Here is a 15125-nt window from a genome sequence, read left to right as displayed (position 1 = left end):
ACTCAAGGTCCATGCCTTCTTCCCAGAGTGCTTTGCGTGATCTAAGCAGAGATTCTAAATGGGGGTTCTCGTCAATAACCCCAGAAGGAGGCTGTTGTGGTTAATTTAAAAGTATGGCCTGATAAGTGTCTGTTATTAGGCTAGAATTATTATGGCGGTGTTATCTAACCCGCTACTATTCAATAAAGACACAGATACCTGTTGTATTTAGAATAGCCTTGACTCACCTGGGGCAGGGCAGCTATTAATCCCCTAAGCTACCTTCTGTAATGATTAAAAAAAAATAAAGATGCCAGGCAACAGATCTGATATGGAGAAGTTTATTATATGAGGAGGGAGAAAAAAGCGGGAGCGCCTCAGGGAGAGACAGAGGAAGAGAGAAACAAGAGGCAAGAAAGCAAGAAGAGAAAGGTAAGACAGACCGACAGACAGACAGACAGACAGACACACACACACACACACACACACACACACACACACGCACGGAGGGTTTGCTCCTTTATACACTCCTGGGCAGGGGCACACCAGTGGCAGGTAGGTAGTGATGTCATAGGTTGCTAGGCAGGCTGGGGCAGAATGCTAACACCTTCCATATCTCCCAACCCCCACCCCATCGGCTTCTAATAATTTCTGCTGAGCTGCCTTCCATCCACAATCCCAAATACTTGCTAGTGTTGTCCATCTCCTCCATCCTTGTTGATGGGGCTGTCTCCACCTAACCCATCATGACGGCCCTCTTTCTTCTCCTCATCCCATACCTGTCTGCCTCCCTGCTCCCAAGATCCTCTCTGTCTTCCAATCCCGGAAGCCTTCATTCCCAACCCCCTTCTTTCTGCTTTACCCAGGCATAGGCTTTTTATTCAGCCAATCAAGGAGGCAAAGTGCAGGGCAGCAACTAGATCTTGGGAGCCAGTAGTTAGCATCAAATCGCATAGCGTTAGACCAGCCTCCAACAGGAGGCAGTCATGATGCAAAGGCCCCAAGCAGTGCCCATCTGAGATCCAAAGACCCTGCAGTGCTCACCTGGTATCCAGAGCCCCTAAGTGACCCCCCACATCCTATCCTGAGCCCCTAGCAGTACTCTGAGTTCAAGGCCAACCAGGACTGCAGAATGACCTTGTCTTAAAACAACAACGATAATAATAAACAACCAATAATAAATAAACAAACAAATAAATATATGTTGGCCTGCGGCAGCCACTGAGTATAATGTGGATCCCCTGGTCCTGTCTCCTCTCTACCAGGCACTCCAAGGTGACTAAGAACAAAGGTGACAGTGGTGTGGGGGCCCCTGAGACAGAGGCCTTCCTGCAGCCAGAGAGGAGCCAGCGGGGTCCGCTACTCAGGGCTATCTGGCGTGTGTTCCGGTCCTCCTTCCTGCTGGGGACCCTCAGCCTGGCCATCAGCGATGCTTTCAGGTTCTCTGTCCCCAAGCTCCTCAGGTAGGTCCAGGCTCCCGCTGAGTCACCTCAAGGACATCCTAGGATGAAGAACTCGGGCTCTTTCTGCCTTTTTGTGTACATCCAGGACTCAGGACCCCAGAGCCTGTGTGAGGGGTGGGGTGGGGACATGGAGGAGAAAGTGACCCCCTCAGAAGAGCACAGGACTGTGCCAGTTAGCTTTTGCTGCTAAATGACCATCCCCAAGGTTAGACCCTAAAATCATAGGCACTCACTCAGGATGGGGGGTGGTGGAGTGCAGTTTGCTCTGGATCCCACTGGGTGTGCTCACTCACGTGTTTGTGGCTAGTGGCTGAGCAGGCCAGAGTCTAGCTTGGTTTCACCTAGGCTAGATGTCTCTGTGTCATGCGATTTCCATCCTCTCAGAGACTAAAGCCTGTTCAAGTGCTATTGGGCATGGCCCTGGGAGACAGGACAAAAATTACACACACACACACACACACAGCAAAGCCTGGGGTTGGCACAATACTATCTCCCCTTGTCTGAAAGCCTAAACTGGTAGCCGGTCCAGATTCCAGAGGAGGAGTGTAGAGGCGGGCCTGGTGGCGAAGGGTTGCCATTCCTACTCAGGAGGCTAAAGGAGGAAGATTGCAAGTTGCAGGCCAGCCTGGGCTACACCATGGGTTCCAAACCAGCCTAGGTCACTTACTGAAATCTCATCTCAAAGTAGAAAGTAAACCCAGGTCTGGTGTTCAGGTTTGGGATCACAGCCTGAGGCAGAGGGATCACAGCTTGAAACCCGAACCACAGAATGAGTCCTATCCTGAACTGGAGCCAAACCAGGGCTTCAGCTTAGCCTGTAGCTCAGTCGGTAAAGCGTTTGCCTGCTTCGCACCAGCTAAACCAGGACAGATGGTGCTTGCCTGTGTCCTTAGCACTCAGGAGGATCTGAAAGCCAAGGTCATGGTGGACATAGAGAGTTTAAGGCCGGCTGGGCTACAAGACCCCTCCTCCGATCCCCACCCTGTTTAAAAAAAAAGTTACATTGAAAAGAAGTGTGAACAGGGTAGGAATAATTGTAGCCATTTGTCCAGCCAATCACCATCCTGACGACCACTCTGAACCCAGGTGGCACCAGCCTGGCCTCACTGCCTTTTCTGCTTCAGTCTGCCTACCTGCCATGGGGGCGCGGTCCTGCCCAGGGCCATACAAAAGGACAAACCCTCCATGTGGTCTCTCTTTCTCCCCCCCCCAGGACCCCTCCCCCTTTCCATCTCTCCCGGTGCTCATTTAATAAATTCCTTTATGACGTAATATCTGACTTCTGATACCTTTATTACCTTATCATCCTATATCTTATTTATTAATCATAAAACTGCCTGTCCTTCTTCCTGCACCCCAGCCTGTTTCTAGAGTTCATGGGTGACCGCGACTCCTCGGCGTCGACTGGCTGGCTCCTGGCTGTGATGATGTTCTTGTCAGCCTGCCTACAGACGTTGTTTGAACAGCAGTACATGTACAGGGCCAAGATCCTGCAGATGAGGCTGCGAACAGCCATCACCGGCCTGGTGTACAGGAAGGTGAGCCTGGGGCAAGAGTGGGTAGCGTCCATAGGGCCATTCTCCTGGTTAATGCTCTGTGCGATCCCGCCCACCCTAAGACCTCCTCCAACCACACCTCTTCCCCTCTCATCCCTTCACTGGTTTTGGTCCCGTAGCGAGACTCTGAGTGAAATCTGTGGACTGCTCCTCCGGCTTGAGGCATCTCAACCAGGGAGAACAAATTGTAAGAATTTCCAGAGCCAGAACCTGGGCTCTGCAGCCCTAACAAGCTGGGCTGGGCACCTTCCCCAACTGACCAATTAAACAGCAAAGTGAATTGACCAATTAAACAGAAAAGTGACCTCGAAAGGCAGAGAAAAGAGGTTTGCCCAATGTGGTCAACATCCAGTAACCAACGCCCCTTCTTGTCCTTCTTTGGGACCCTGACTGTGAGGTTTAGATTTAAATAGAAGGTAAACAGTATGGCAGCTAAGCAGTTCTGCTTGGGTGTGGCCCCACCCACCCATCAGGTCTCTGTGAAGTCTCTCCCAAAGACAAGTTCCTCTCTGGCCCCAGGCTTCAGTCTTTTCCTTCTCCCAGCATGAGACTCCTCAGGAAATGCCAGGTGTCCATTGTTTCTATAGCCTGTCAGCCCGAAGGAGGATGCTTACATCCCGGGTGAGTCTCCAGGTCTGACTTCCTTTGAGCACAAGAGGAAATACTGCCTACGGCAGCAAGGCAGTCTTTGATCCACGGAAGAGGTCTGACATAACCTGACCCTCAGGGAGACACCTTCCTGGCACTTGACAGAGCTCCCATTCCAATGAACTATAAACACCGCCGAGTTCTGCTTCTGCCACTCGGACCCCAGCTGTGGCAGCGGGCAGGTCTTCATCGAAGCTCTCAGGAGGCAGCAGGGGCGGGGAATCCTGGTGGGCGGGGAAATCCCGGTGGGCGGGGCTGCGGCGAGCCCTCCCGAAAGAGTTGCGGGGTGCAGAGTTCTACAGTAGTAGATCAGAGCAGGCGGGAAGAGGCAGCGCTTGTCACGCAGAGGGCGTCCTGCGGACCCCCAGGATAAGAGAGATCGGAAGCCACCAGAGAAAGGCGTTGGAGCCAGAGAGGCTCTGGCCAGGCCTACAGGTTTCTGACTCTGGGGAAGCTGTTCTGCTTCTCTGGGCCTCATTTTCCTTAACTGTAAAACAGGGACTCTACTGATTCTGGGACCATTTTTCACTTTTTAACAACCCAATGGATGCAGTGTACCTACAAGACCTAGTTGCAGTTACCGGAGTGACTCCTCCTGGGCAGGCTCAGAGCAGCGCAGCCCTGCATCTGGCCCTGGCATCTGCGGAAAGGAGGCTCAGGCAGGGGCGCCCCCAGAGCACAGGACAAGGGAGCCCAGATCACCACGGGTCTGGTTTTGGTTTTGTTTTGTTTTTTTTTCAGTAACGTGTCGCCCCAGATCCTCAAGCCCACCCTGGCAGGTTAGCTTGGGAGGGTTTACAGGTTCACTGCACAGACGGTAAACTGAGGCTGGGGCTGCACTCAGTGCCCACTCCCATCCTACCCTCCTCCTCACACCTGCCCAGGTCCTGGTCCTGTCCAGTAGTTCCAGAAAGTCCAGCGCAGCAGGGGACGTGGTCAACCTGGTGTCCGTGGACATCCAGCGGCTGGTGGAGAGTGTCATCTGCCTCAACGGGCTGTGGCTGCTGCTCCTCTGGATTCTCATCTGCTTTGTCTACCTGTGGCAGGTGCGACTCAGAGGAAGTGGCTTTGAGCCCCCCTGTCCTCCTCCTCCTCCTCTAGCCCTTGTCCTGCACAGGGTGGCCTTGGCTTGACTTCAAGCAGAGGCTAGCCCTCTCTGGCACTCAGCCCCCTCTCCAGTGAACTGCTGCTGGTTGTGTTGATGAGTTCATCCCCCGGCTTTGGAGTTTTAGTTTGGTTCATTTTTGGGGGGGTCGGGCTTTTTGAGCTAAAGACCTGCGTAACCCTGGCTAGCCTCAAAGTGACAACGTAGCTGAGGCTAGCCTTGAACGTCTGTCCCCCTGCCTCCACCGTCTGAGTGCTGGGATTGCAGATGTGCGCCACCACATCCATCCAGATGCGGTTCTTCTCAGGGAACTCGGCAGGCAAGTCCTTTACGTGTTGGAGTAGCTGGTGTCACTGAAGCGTGGTCACCAACAAAAGAGTGAAACACAGCACCAGGGAGAGGACTTCCCACCACGCGCAGAAAGCATAGAGCATCACGGCATTAAATGAGGCCTCTTTTTTTTTTTTTTTTAAACTTTCTTTCTTTTGCTTTATGGTACAAACGCGCTACTTCTAGGCCCTGACTCTGTGTGGGAACTGCCTGGCTTCAAATCTTGCTCGTTGCTTACTTGCTGTTAAAACTTTCACACTAGTAACCCACCCTCTCTACACCCCAAATCTCTCAGCTCTAAAAATCAGAGGAAGAGTAGAAATAGGCTCCTGAGCCGGGCGTGGTGCACACGCCTGTGATTCCAGCACTTGAGGGCAGAGGCAGGTGGATCGCTGTGTGTTCGAGGCCAGCCTGGTCTACAGAGGGAGTCCAGGACAGCCAGGGCTATACAGAGAAACTAACAAGGAAGGAAGGAAGGAAGGAAGGAAGGAAGGAAGGAAGGAAGGAAGGACAGAAATAGCTCCTGGTCCTACCTGGGTGAGACCCAGACAAGCTGACTGAGGTTATGCAGCCACTGTCTGAAGTGCTTGGGTCCAGAGGGCTTGAGGTTTGGCTTTGGAAATGATAGAGGCGCATTTGAGATCTTGAGGCTATAACTCGAGTTTAGCAAGAAATTCGTATGTGTTTTGCGGGCACCTACCTTATTGACATAGCCCAAAGGTCATTTTGAGCTATGTTAACAGCCCTGCATTTTGCCTTGTGCCATTTGCATTGTGTGAGAGGAGGTATAAATTGCGTACTGTGGAATGGTGTTGGCGCTCAAAGCCTTTCAGATCCTGGAGTGCTTTGTTTCCAGTTTCTGGCCTGTGGTGCTCAGGTGCTTTGAATAGCTCCGGCCACCCACCCACTACAGTGTTGCCAGCTGCCCCCTGATTGTGAGGGCAGCCATGATCACCCATGACCACTGGGTGTTTTCTTACTTATCTTTGCAATGCCTTGAGTCTGCCACGCACTCGATTTTCCACTGATCTACATCTCTAGTCCTTAATTTTATTTATTTATTTATTTATTTATTTATTTATTTATTTATTTATTTTTTCTATTTCGAGATCAAGTCTCACTAAAAGCTGGCCTTGACCTTGCTGTACAGAAAGGCCGGCATTTGTGATTCTCCTGCCTCAGCCTTGGGAGTAGCTGGGGTTAGTGACATGGAGCTGTCATGCCCAGCTAAAATTCTATTTACGAACACTGACATCTGAACATCCCAAGGCTTGCACACAGTAGGTGGTCAGCAAGGATGCACAGGCATCCAAACAGAGCCTATGTGCAGGGTTAAAAAGCTGGTGGCTGCTGTAGGAAAGAGAGGGAAGAGCTGTGAGGAACTCAGGGTATTAAGAAGCAGAGGTTGAGAGCAATCGGAGGCTGCGGTATCTGCAGGTAACACCCTGTGCGCTGCCTCCGCCCTGGCGCCAGAGGACCACCGTGCCATCCCAGTCTTAACTAAGATGGTGGCCGTTGTGGATGCTATGGCTTAATGAAGACATTTGAGATATTTATTGGACAGAGTGTCAGGGCTGACCTTACTTTCTAAATGAGTGTTTTTCCAGGCTGCCAGTTGCTTTTAGGACAGTCCCGCTGAGCCACTAGGTGGTGGAATTGGTGCATGAATAAAACACACTAGCCTGCTTCAGTCTGGAGATTAGAGACTAGAGTTCCTGTGGGCTGGAAGAAACAGACTGGATTGGGGGGGGGGGACAAAAATCTCAGAAAAGCGCAATAAAGCTTTATTAGGAAGATCGTTTAGTCTGTCCCCACCATTGAATTTCCCAGGTAGCCAGAGCAAAGACACCAACAGTTAGTTACAAAGCTAGTGAGAGGAAGCTGACAGGTAAAACTCAGGTGTCCAGTTAAGTGTAAATTTCAAATAAACTGAATAATCACTCAGTATAACTATGTCTTCATTATTTCAGGAAGCATTCTTACACTAAGCACTCTCTTGATATATATCTCAGAAATGTCAATTTTTTGTGTTTATTTGATAATCTGTTGACGCCCCTACTAAGAGGTGAGATGAAGCCGAGATTAATAGTGAGCCCTAAATGTCGGGTGTGGTGGCACATGCCCATAACACCTGCATTTGGGAGGTGAGAGCAAGAGGATCAGGATTTTTAGGTCAGCCTCAGCAACCCAGTGAGTTTGAGGCCAGCCTGGATTAAGACCTGGTCTCAAGAGAAAGAAAACACTAAAAAGGAGGGCTGGCAAAATGGCACAGGAGGAAAGTTAAGTAGCTTGCTGTGTGATGGCACAAGCCTGAGGCCCCTAGCTGTAGCCTGGGGACCCATGTAAACATGGGAGGGGGGGGTCTGACTCTACACCAGCATCTCCTGATCTCCACGTGAATGCCGCAGCCACGTCAACTCAATAATAATAGACGTGCCCGGCGTGGTGGTGCACGCCTGTAATCCCAGCACTCGGGAGGCGGAGGCAAGCAAATCTTTGTAGGTTCAAAGCCAGACTGGTCTACAGAGTGAGTCTGGGACAGCCAGAGGTACACAGGGAAACCCTGTCTCAAAAAACAAGCAAGCAAGCAAACAAACAAACAAACAGGAGCAGGAAGGGGAGCCAACAAAGCCCTTACCGTGTAAACGCAAGGACCTATGGAGATCTTCCTAACCTATATAAGAAGTGGGCACAGGGGACCATGCCTAAACTCCCAAGCCTGGGAGGTGGTGTGGCCAAACCCCTGGAGGCTCATGACACCCTGTTCTCTGTCCCTAGCTCCTTGGACCTTCTGCCCTCACAGCCATCGCTGTCTTCCTGAGTCTCCTCCCTCTGAATTTCTTCATTACCAAGAAAAGGAGCTACCATCAGGTTTGGCATTTGGGAATGGGGACACCCTGGCCAGGGGAACAGCCATGAGGTTCTGGGTGGTGACAGAGACAGGGAGAGGCAAGAAGAGGCTGTAGATCTGGCCTTGTCCTTCTGTGTTGTCAACCCGTGTCCCTGGACAAACCTCTGTTCCTTCTAGAGTGTGGCCCCATTCCACAGTAGCCCCAAGGTGTCCCCCACTGACTCCCGCCTCTGTCCCTCATCCCCACTCAGTCAGAAAGGATGTGTGGCGGCCAAAGAAACCATACCTCGCCGGGCAGTGGTGGTGGCGCACGCCTTTAATCCCAGCACTCGGGAGGCAGAGGCAGGTGGATCGCTCTGAGTTCGAGGCCAGCCTGGTCTACAAAGCGAGTCCAGGTCAGCCAGGGCTACACAGAGAAACCTTATCTTGAAAATCCAAATAAATAAATAAAAAAGAAAGAAAGAAAATAAATCATACCTCCTTTGCAGATGTTGCTCAGTGTCAAAGCCTCAGTTAACCCCACCACGACCACTGTCACCTGACCTTGCCTCCTGGGCCCATCCCTCACCCCATTCAGCTTCCTCACACAGCCACACCCAGTCTTTCAAGCCAGGTCAAGCAGTTTGTTCTTTTCTAGCACAGCGCTCACAGCCATAAGACTAGAAGCTTCCAAGCCTTGAGGACGGGAGGCCAATTCTGCCTTTGGGATAGGAGCTGGTGTTTAGAACACCAGAGGGGCTGATAAGATGGCTCAGCAGATAAAGGCATTTGCACTTGGCTACTGCAGCCTCTTGCCCTCCTCATTAAGATCTTGTTCACGTGACACCCTCGCCTCCAGAAAGCCTTCCTGGTAGCGCCCCCTATTGGTGGATTCTGATTGTCACAGCGAAAGCAGGCTCTGGGGGGGGGGTTGATGAGGGCCCAGTGTGTGGCTCAGGACCCCGGCAGAGATGCTGGGCTAGTGTGTGGCTTGGGAAAAGAATCTGCAGGGTTTGTGGCAGAGCGGCTGCAGAGGGCGCGGGGATAGAACATTCCAGGCTGGTCCTTCTCTTGCCTCTTCTCCCCTGCCTCAGGAAGAGCAGATGAGGCAGAAGGCCTCCCGAGCACGGCTCACCAGCTCCGTCCTCAGAACTGTGAGAACCATCAAGTCCCATGGCTGGGAGCAAGCCTTCCTGGAGAGACTCCTTCATATCCGGGGCCAGGAGCTAGGCGCTCTGAAGACCTCCACCCTCCTCTTCTCTGTGTCACTCGTGTCCTTCCAAGTGTCTACGTTTCTGGTGACGTCATTCTGGTCTCAGCGCTGACAGGGGGCTGGGAGAGGGCATGCTTGGGGTGTGGAGCCTGTGGCAGCAGCGTTGCAGCTTAGACATACGGAACCCGGAGTCACCCCAGTGGGCTCGGCACACCAGAAATGGACAGCGGGCTCAGTACCCACCCATGTACTTCAACAGGTGGCGCTGGTTGTGTTTGCTGTCCACACCCTGGTGGCAGAGGACAACGCCATGGATGCAGAGAAGGCTTTTGTGACCCTCACAGTGCTCAGCATCCTTAACAAAGCCCAGGCCTTCCTGCCCTTCTCGGTACACTGCGTCGTTCAGGTGAGGATGGGTGGAGGACCGCTCCACGGAGCTCAGGGAGCTTACTTGGGCTCAACACACCTGGACCACAGTCAGCAGAGGAGTGAGGAGACGGAAGGTCTAGAGTACAGCCAGAGGCCATGAGTGTGCAGGGAAGCCTCAGCAAACATCTTTGGAGAATGTGTCACTTTTCCATTCAAGAACTCATCCTGGGTTCCCCTCCTTGAACAGGAAGGGGTCTTTTAGTTTTGTCTCTCTTTTTTTTTTCTTTTTTAAAAGGATTTATTTATTTATTTTATGAATTGAGTGCTCTGTTTTCATGCATGTCAGAGGAAGGAATCAGATATAATTACAGATGGTTGTGAGCCACCATGTGGTTGCTGGGAATTGAACTCAGGACCTCTGGAAGAGCGGGCGGCGCTCTTAACCACTGAGCCATCTCTCCAGCCCCTTGTCTCTCTTTTCTATCTTGTTTTCTCATCACATACTCTGAAACCTGTTATAAAGGAGGAAGATTGAATACTTGAATACTTCCTCCTCCTCCTCTCCTCTTTCTCCTCCTCCTTCTCCTTTGTCTTCTGCTCTCTCTCTCTCTCTCTCTCTCTCTCTCTCTCTCTCTCTCTCTGTGTGTGTGTGTGTGTGTGTGTCTGAGAGAGAGACAGACAGACAGACAGATAGACAGAGACACAGAGATTGGCTAGAGGTCAGCGCCAGGCGTGCTTCCTCTATCATTCTCCACATTGTTTTAATTTTTTTTTTAATATTAACTTCTTACTCTTTGAGAATTTCAATCAGTGTATTTTGATCACGTTCATCCCCACTCTTTGCCTAACTCCTCTCTCAGATCCATCCTCTGTCCACCTCTCCTGGTTGTTGATGACCCACTGAGTGCAATTTATGCTCACCATGTGCTCCTGAGTGTGGGGCCGTCCTCTAAAGCGGGGTTGGCCTGCCCGAAGCCGCACCCTTAAATAAAACTGACGGTCTTTGTAGGATTTCTGCTGCTGTCACAAAACACCACAACCAAAGGCAACTTGTGTGTGGGGGGGGGCAGGAAAGGGTGTATTTCAGCTGATAGTGTGTTATCTAGGGAAGTCAGAGTACGCAGGAACTCAAGGCAGGAGCTGATGCAGAGGCCGTGAAGGAACGCTGCTCACTGGGTCGCTCGGTCTGCTTGCTTTCTTTCTTTCTTTCTTTCTTTTTAAAGATTTATTTATTTTATTTATTGCATATGAGTGCTTTATCTGCAGAAGAGGGTATCAGATTACATTATAGATAGTTGTGAGCCACCACATGGCTGCTGGGAGTTGAACTCAGGACCTCTGGAAGAGCAGGCGGCGCTCTTAACCACTGAGCCATCTCTCCAGCCCTTGGCCTGCTTTCTTATACGCCCCAGGAATTACCCACAATGGGCAGGGCCCTCCCATATCAGCCATTACCCAAGAAAACCTTCTGCAGACTTGCCTACACGGTGTCTTCACAGTGGAGAGTGCCTCCTCTCAAATGGCTCTAGCTTGTGTCGAGGTGACATAAACTCGCTAACACACCCACCCTCCCTCAGAAGCCAGTAACTTCTCCTCAGCTCCTTAGCTAGCCATGGTGGCTCACGAGCTCCTCCCTCGTCCATGGTACAGCGTTGACTGGCTTGATCTTGTGCGGGTCTTGTGTGGGGGCAACCACAGTCTCTGTGAGTTCAGGAGTGCAGCGGCCCTGGCGTGTCCAGACGACATTGTTTCCCTCAGGTCTTTGCTGATCTCTGGGTCTTACGGTCTTTCTGCTCCCTCTTCCGTGATGTGACAGTCCCTGAGCCCTGGAGGAAAGGGATGTGATACAGCAGTCACGTTTGCAGTGAGCTCTTTGCTGATACTTACTCTCTGCTCTCTGACCAGTTGTAAGTTTCTGCATCAACCAAGGTCTGAGAGCTGCACTAACGTGAGGCGTAGAGATATACATTTAGAGGACAGTTTAATATGAAATCCACTTGGCAACCAATAGTAGTAAGTTCACTCCTAAAGCCTATTAACTCCACAGCCCATGGGTTATGGGCCAGATTTACAGTACCAGGGGCGCATTTCCACCTGTGGAGCCGGCCTTAAATCCAATCAGAAAATGTTTGGTTACCCCATAACCTTAATGCCACCATTGTACCCGTGAGCACATCTTTCCGTGCCAGTCACCTGTAGCTCACAGGGCTCATGGCTAGCAGCCTGCATAGCACCTCCTGGTACCGTAAAAGCTGGCCAACATGGAGGAAGCCACTCAGTCTGCACTGACTTGGTCTCTTCATGCCCTATGACCAAGGTCTGTTGGACCTTCAGCAATAGGGTCTTACCGTGGAGTTCTTGTGGGCCTCAAGAGCAGCTGTTGTTTTAGGGGTCTCTCTAGGTCAGAGGGGAGACATCCCACATCTGACAGTAAGCATTTTATTTGGTAATACATGGTTTATGAGAGAAGCATTATCCCTAATGTAGGGTAACTCCAGTTAAATGCATGTACATTTATACAGACATGCATGTGCACACACACACACACACACACACACACACACACACACACACACACACACCCCGAAGCTTCTAAAACAGCAAGTTTCCATACGGCTTTTTTCAAAAATCCTTAGTGCAAGTTAGTCCTCCCCCTACCCCACTTTAGTTTTCGAGCCAGGGTCTCTCAGTGAAGCCAGAGCTGGTAGAGAGCTCCAGAATCCCATCCCTCGCCACTCTCCACATATTGGCATGAGAGAAATGGACTACCATGCCCAGATTTTATGTGGGCTCTGGGGCTTTGAACCCAGCTCCTCATACTTGATAGCAAGCACTTTGCCCCACTGAGCTATTTCCTCAGCTTCCGGCCACCCACCTCCGGTCACCAAGTATAAGTAGGTGTGCACTGGGTGTTCAGGAAGGTGCCCCCAGTGGACGGAGTTAGAAGTTACTCTACATTGCTGCCCTGCGGTTGGAAGAGGTGCTGCCCACTTCCCAGGCCTTAGTTGGAGACTTCTGGTTTGTTCCAGTCTCTCTGGATTAAAGAGCGGAGAGATGTTCCCACCTCTGTCAAGGTCATTGTTTGCTATGACCTACAGATGTTCCAGTATCCAGCAAATGCAAAGTGTTGGCCTGGGTGCTCAGGAAGCCTTCCCCAGGCATTTCCAGGGACCAACCAGAAGCCCTTCTGTCTTGGTGACTAGCCCACTCCTGTGCCTCCAGGCTCGAGTATCCTTTGACCGGCTGGCTGCCTTCCTGTGCCTTGAAGAAGTTGACCCTAATGGCGTGGTCTCCAGTCCCTCCAGATGCTGTGAGTGCTGAGATGGCCAGGGGGGAGGGGGACAAAGACAACACATGCAATGCAGACCCTGCCATCAGCCATGCCACTTGTGAACCTTCTGCTTCTGCCACCTCTACAGTGACAACTAGTGGGACACTGAGGGATGCCACTTGGGTGCTCAGAAGTGGGTACTCCATCAAGTCCTTACGCTTATGCAGAAGTCTAGGGAGAGAACCATGGACACTATTATTATTATTATTATTATTATTATTATTATTATTATTATTTATTATTATTATTATTTTGGTTTTTTGAGGCAGGGTTTCTTTGTGTAGACTTGACTGTCCTGGACTCACTTTGTAGACCAGGCTGGCCTCGAACTCACATTGATCCACCTACCTCTGCCTCCTGAGTGCTGGGATTAAAGGCGTGCGCCACCACGCCCGGCCCATGGACACATTACTAAGCTAAAGACACTTATCAGAGCATCATTGTGGAGACTCACAGGCTCTAGTTAGCCGGCTCCCTCACTCACTCCTGTCACTTTCAACCACTGCCTATGTGACTTTAAGTGCTACAGGGAAGGAGGACAGAGAATGGCCTGTCACCAGACAAGAGCTTCCCACCCAGTTAACATAAATGAGACATCTGGTCAACCTGCTTCTCTGGAAAATGCCTCAGTGCCCATCTTGAAGGCCCGAGCACCTGCTGAGGGGAGGAGGGGGTGTCTTGAGGATCACATTAATTTAAACACCACAGTTAGACTAGAACATCTGCAAAGCTAATGCATTTTATTTACTTATTTGCTTTTTAGCTTAAAAATTAGAGGAGATGTGTGTGTGTGTGTGTGTGTGTGTGTGTGTGTGTGTATGTGTGTGTGTGTGTATGTGTGTGTTTCTTGTACGTATGTCTGTGTACTTGTGAGTGTCTGAAGCGCAGGGAGGCCAGAAGAGGGTATCAGATCCCCTGGAACTGTGTGCTGGGAACTGAGCCTGGGGTCCTCTAAAAAAGCTATTAACACTGACTCACCTCTCTGGTGCCCCATTTTTTTTTGCTTTTTGAGACAGGGCATTGTAAACCAGACTAGTCTTGAACTTGCTATGTAGCCGAGGTTGGACTTAAACTCAGGCTCTTCCTGCCTCCACCCCCAAATCCTGGGATTACAGGCACAAGTCATCACACTGAGATTACTTATTTACATAAATAAATATGTACATACATAAATAAAGAACTTTACTGGTAATCTTCATTACATAGCCCAAGCTGACATGATGCTCACTGTAAGGGGCCAGGCTGGCATCCAACGCATTTCCTTCCTGTCTCAACCTCCAAGGTGCTAGGATTACAGGCCTGAGCTACCAGCAGGCAGGACTAGAACTCCTGTCTGAGGTTGCCTGTCCCTGAATTACAATATTGCTGTGGCAGCGTCACTCTCAAGTAAGCAGGTAGCAGCGAAGGAGCCTTGTGAGGCTTCTAGCTGACACTTGATGCTTTGTGGGTAGAGGCCTTAAGGCCTTGAACACTGAACACAGGGACAGCCGGAGGGCAGGACCAGCCAGCCTCTGTAACTGTCTTTCTGTGTCCTGCAGCCTCGGAGGATCAAATTTCTGTACACAATGGCACCTTTGCTTGGTCCCAGGAGAGCCCACCCTGCCTGCACGGGTATGAAACCCCACCCTACGGGGAGATGCTCTTGCTTCTGAGAAAGTGTCACACCTGGGACTAGAGGATAGCCTCAGCTAGGCCAGGCATCTGTGCTGGGAGGCAAGGGTTCCTACATGTCACAGCTCTATAGAGGGGACACAGGGTACCCGAGGCTCCCCCATCAGGCAGGCGATGCCCCTGTTTCTCACCTGGCCAAGAGGAGCCTTGAGGCCCAGTCTCATCAGCCGTGACCTCCTTCCGTGCCTCTTGTATCACTTCCAAGGTCACTCTCACCCACCCACCCAAAGCATCTCACAAAGAGACAGAGAATCTGGCCATTTCCATGTATCCCTAGCCACACTCTCAGGGGTGTTTAGGGACCATTCACCTGTTATGCACCAAGCTCTGATCTAGATGCTGGGGGCATGAGGAAGGCCAGGGCTCAGCTCTCTCCAGGCGGCATCTGGAAGGAGCATGCTGTAGCCCAGGTTCTCAGGCTTGCCCTGCCGACATTTGGGCTGAGAACTCCTCGCCGTGAGATGCCCTGGGCCTTGTAGTACGTTTCACAGAACTAAGAGCTGAACTCTAGCCTCAATCAGCTGTGTGACAAAAACACTTCCAGATGCTGCCAAATGACTCTACTGGACTGGGGCAAAAAAAAAAAAAAAATCACCCTTGTTGAGGACCCATTGGACTGTACTTAAGAAA

The 15125-nt window shown here is 51.0% G+C and overlaps 1 protein-coding gene across 1 annotated transcript in view; it reads left to right on the top strand.

Moving 5' to 3' along the window:
* The window catches only part of ABCC6 (ATP binding cassette subfamily C member 6), a 54625-nt gene that overhangs the window by 15882 nt on the left and 23618 nt on the right, over window positions 1–15125 (top strand). The window contains exons 8-15 of the mRNA XM_084773305.1: window positions 1245–1442; window positions 2803–2980; window positions 4531–4692; window positions 7860–7952; window positions 9006–9209; window positions 9384–9530; window positions 12716–12803; window positions 14363–14435. Of these exons, the coding sequence (XP_084629431.1) occupies window positions 1245–1442; window positions 2803–2980; window positions 4531–4692; window positions 7860–7952; window positions 9006–9209; window positions 9384–9530; window positions 12716–12803; window positions 14363–14435 (1143 nt within the window). The remainder of the gene's footprint in view (window positions 1–1244; window positions 1443–2802; window positions 2981–4530; window positions 4693–7859; window positions 7953–9005; window positions 9210–9383; window positions 9531–12715; window positions 12804–14362; window positions 14436–15125) is intronic.

This window comes from Acomys minous (genome assembly GCF_964271855.1).
Source record: "Acomys minous genome assembly, chromosome: 2".
In the NCBI taxonomy this organism is placed as follows: Eukaryota; Metazoa; Chordata; class Mammalia; order Rodentia; family Muridae; genus Acomys; species Acomys minous.
Note: the sequence above shows the minus strand (reverse complement) of the source record. Positions and strands in the feature narration are given on the sequence as shown.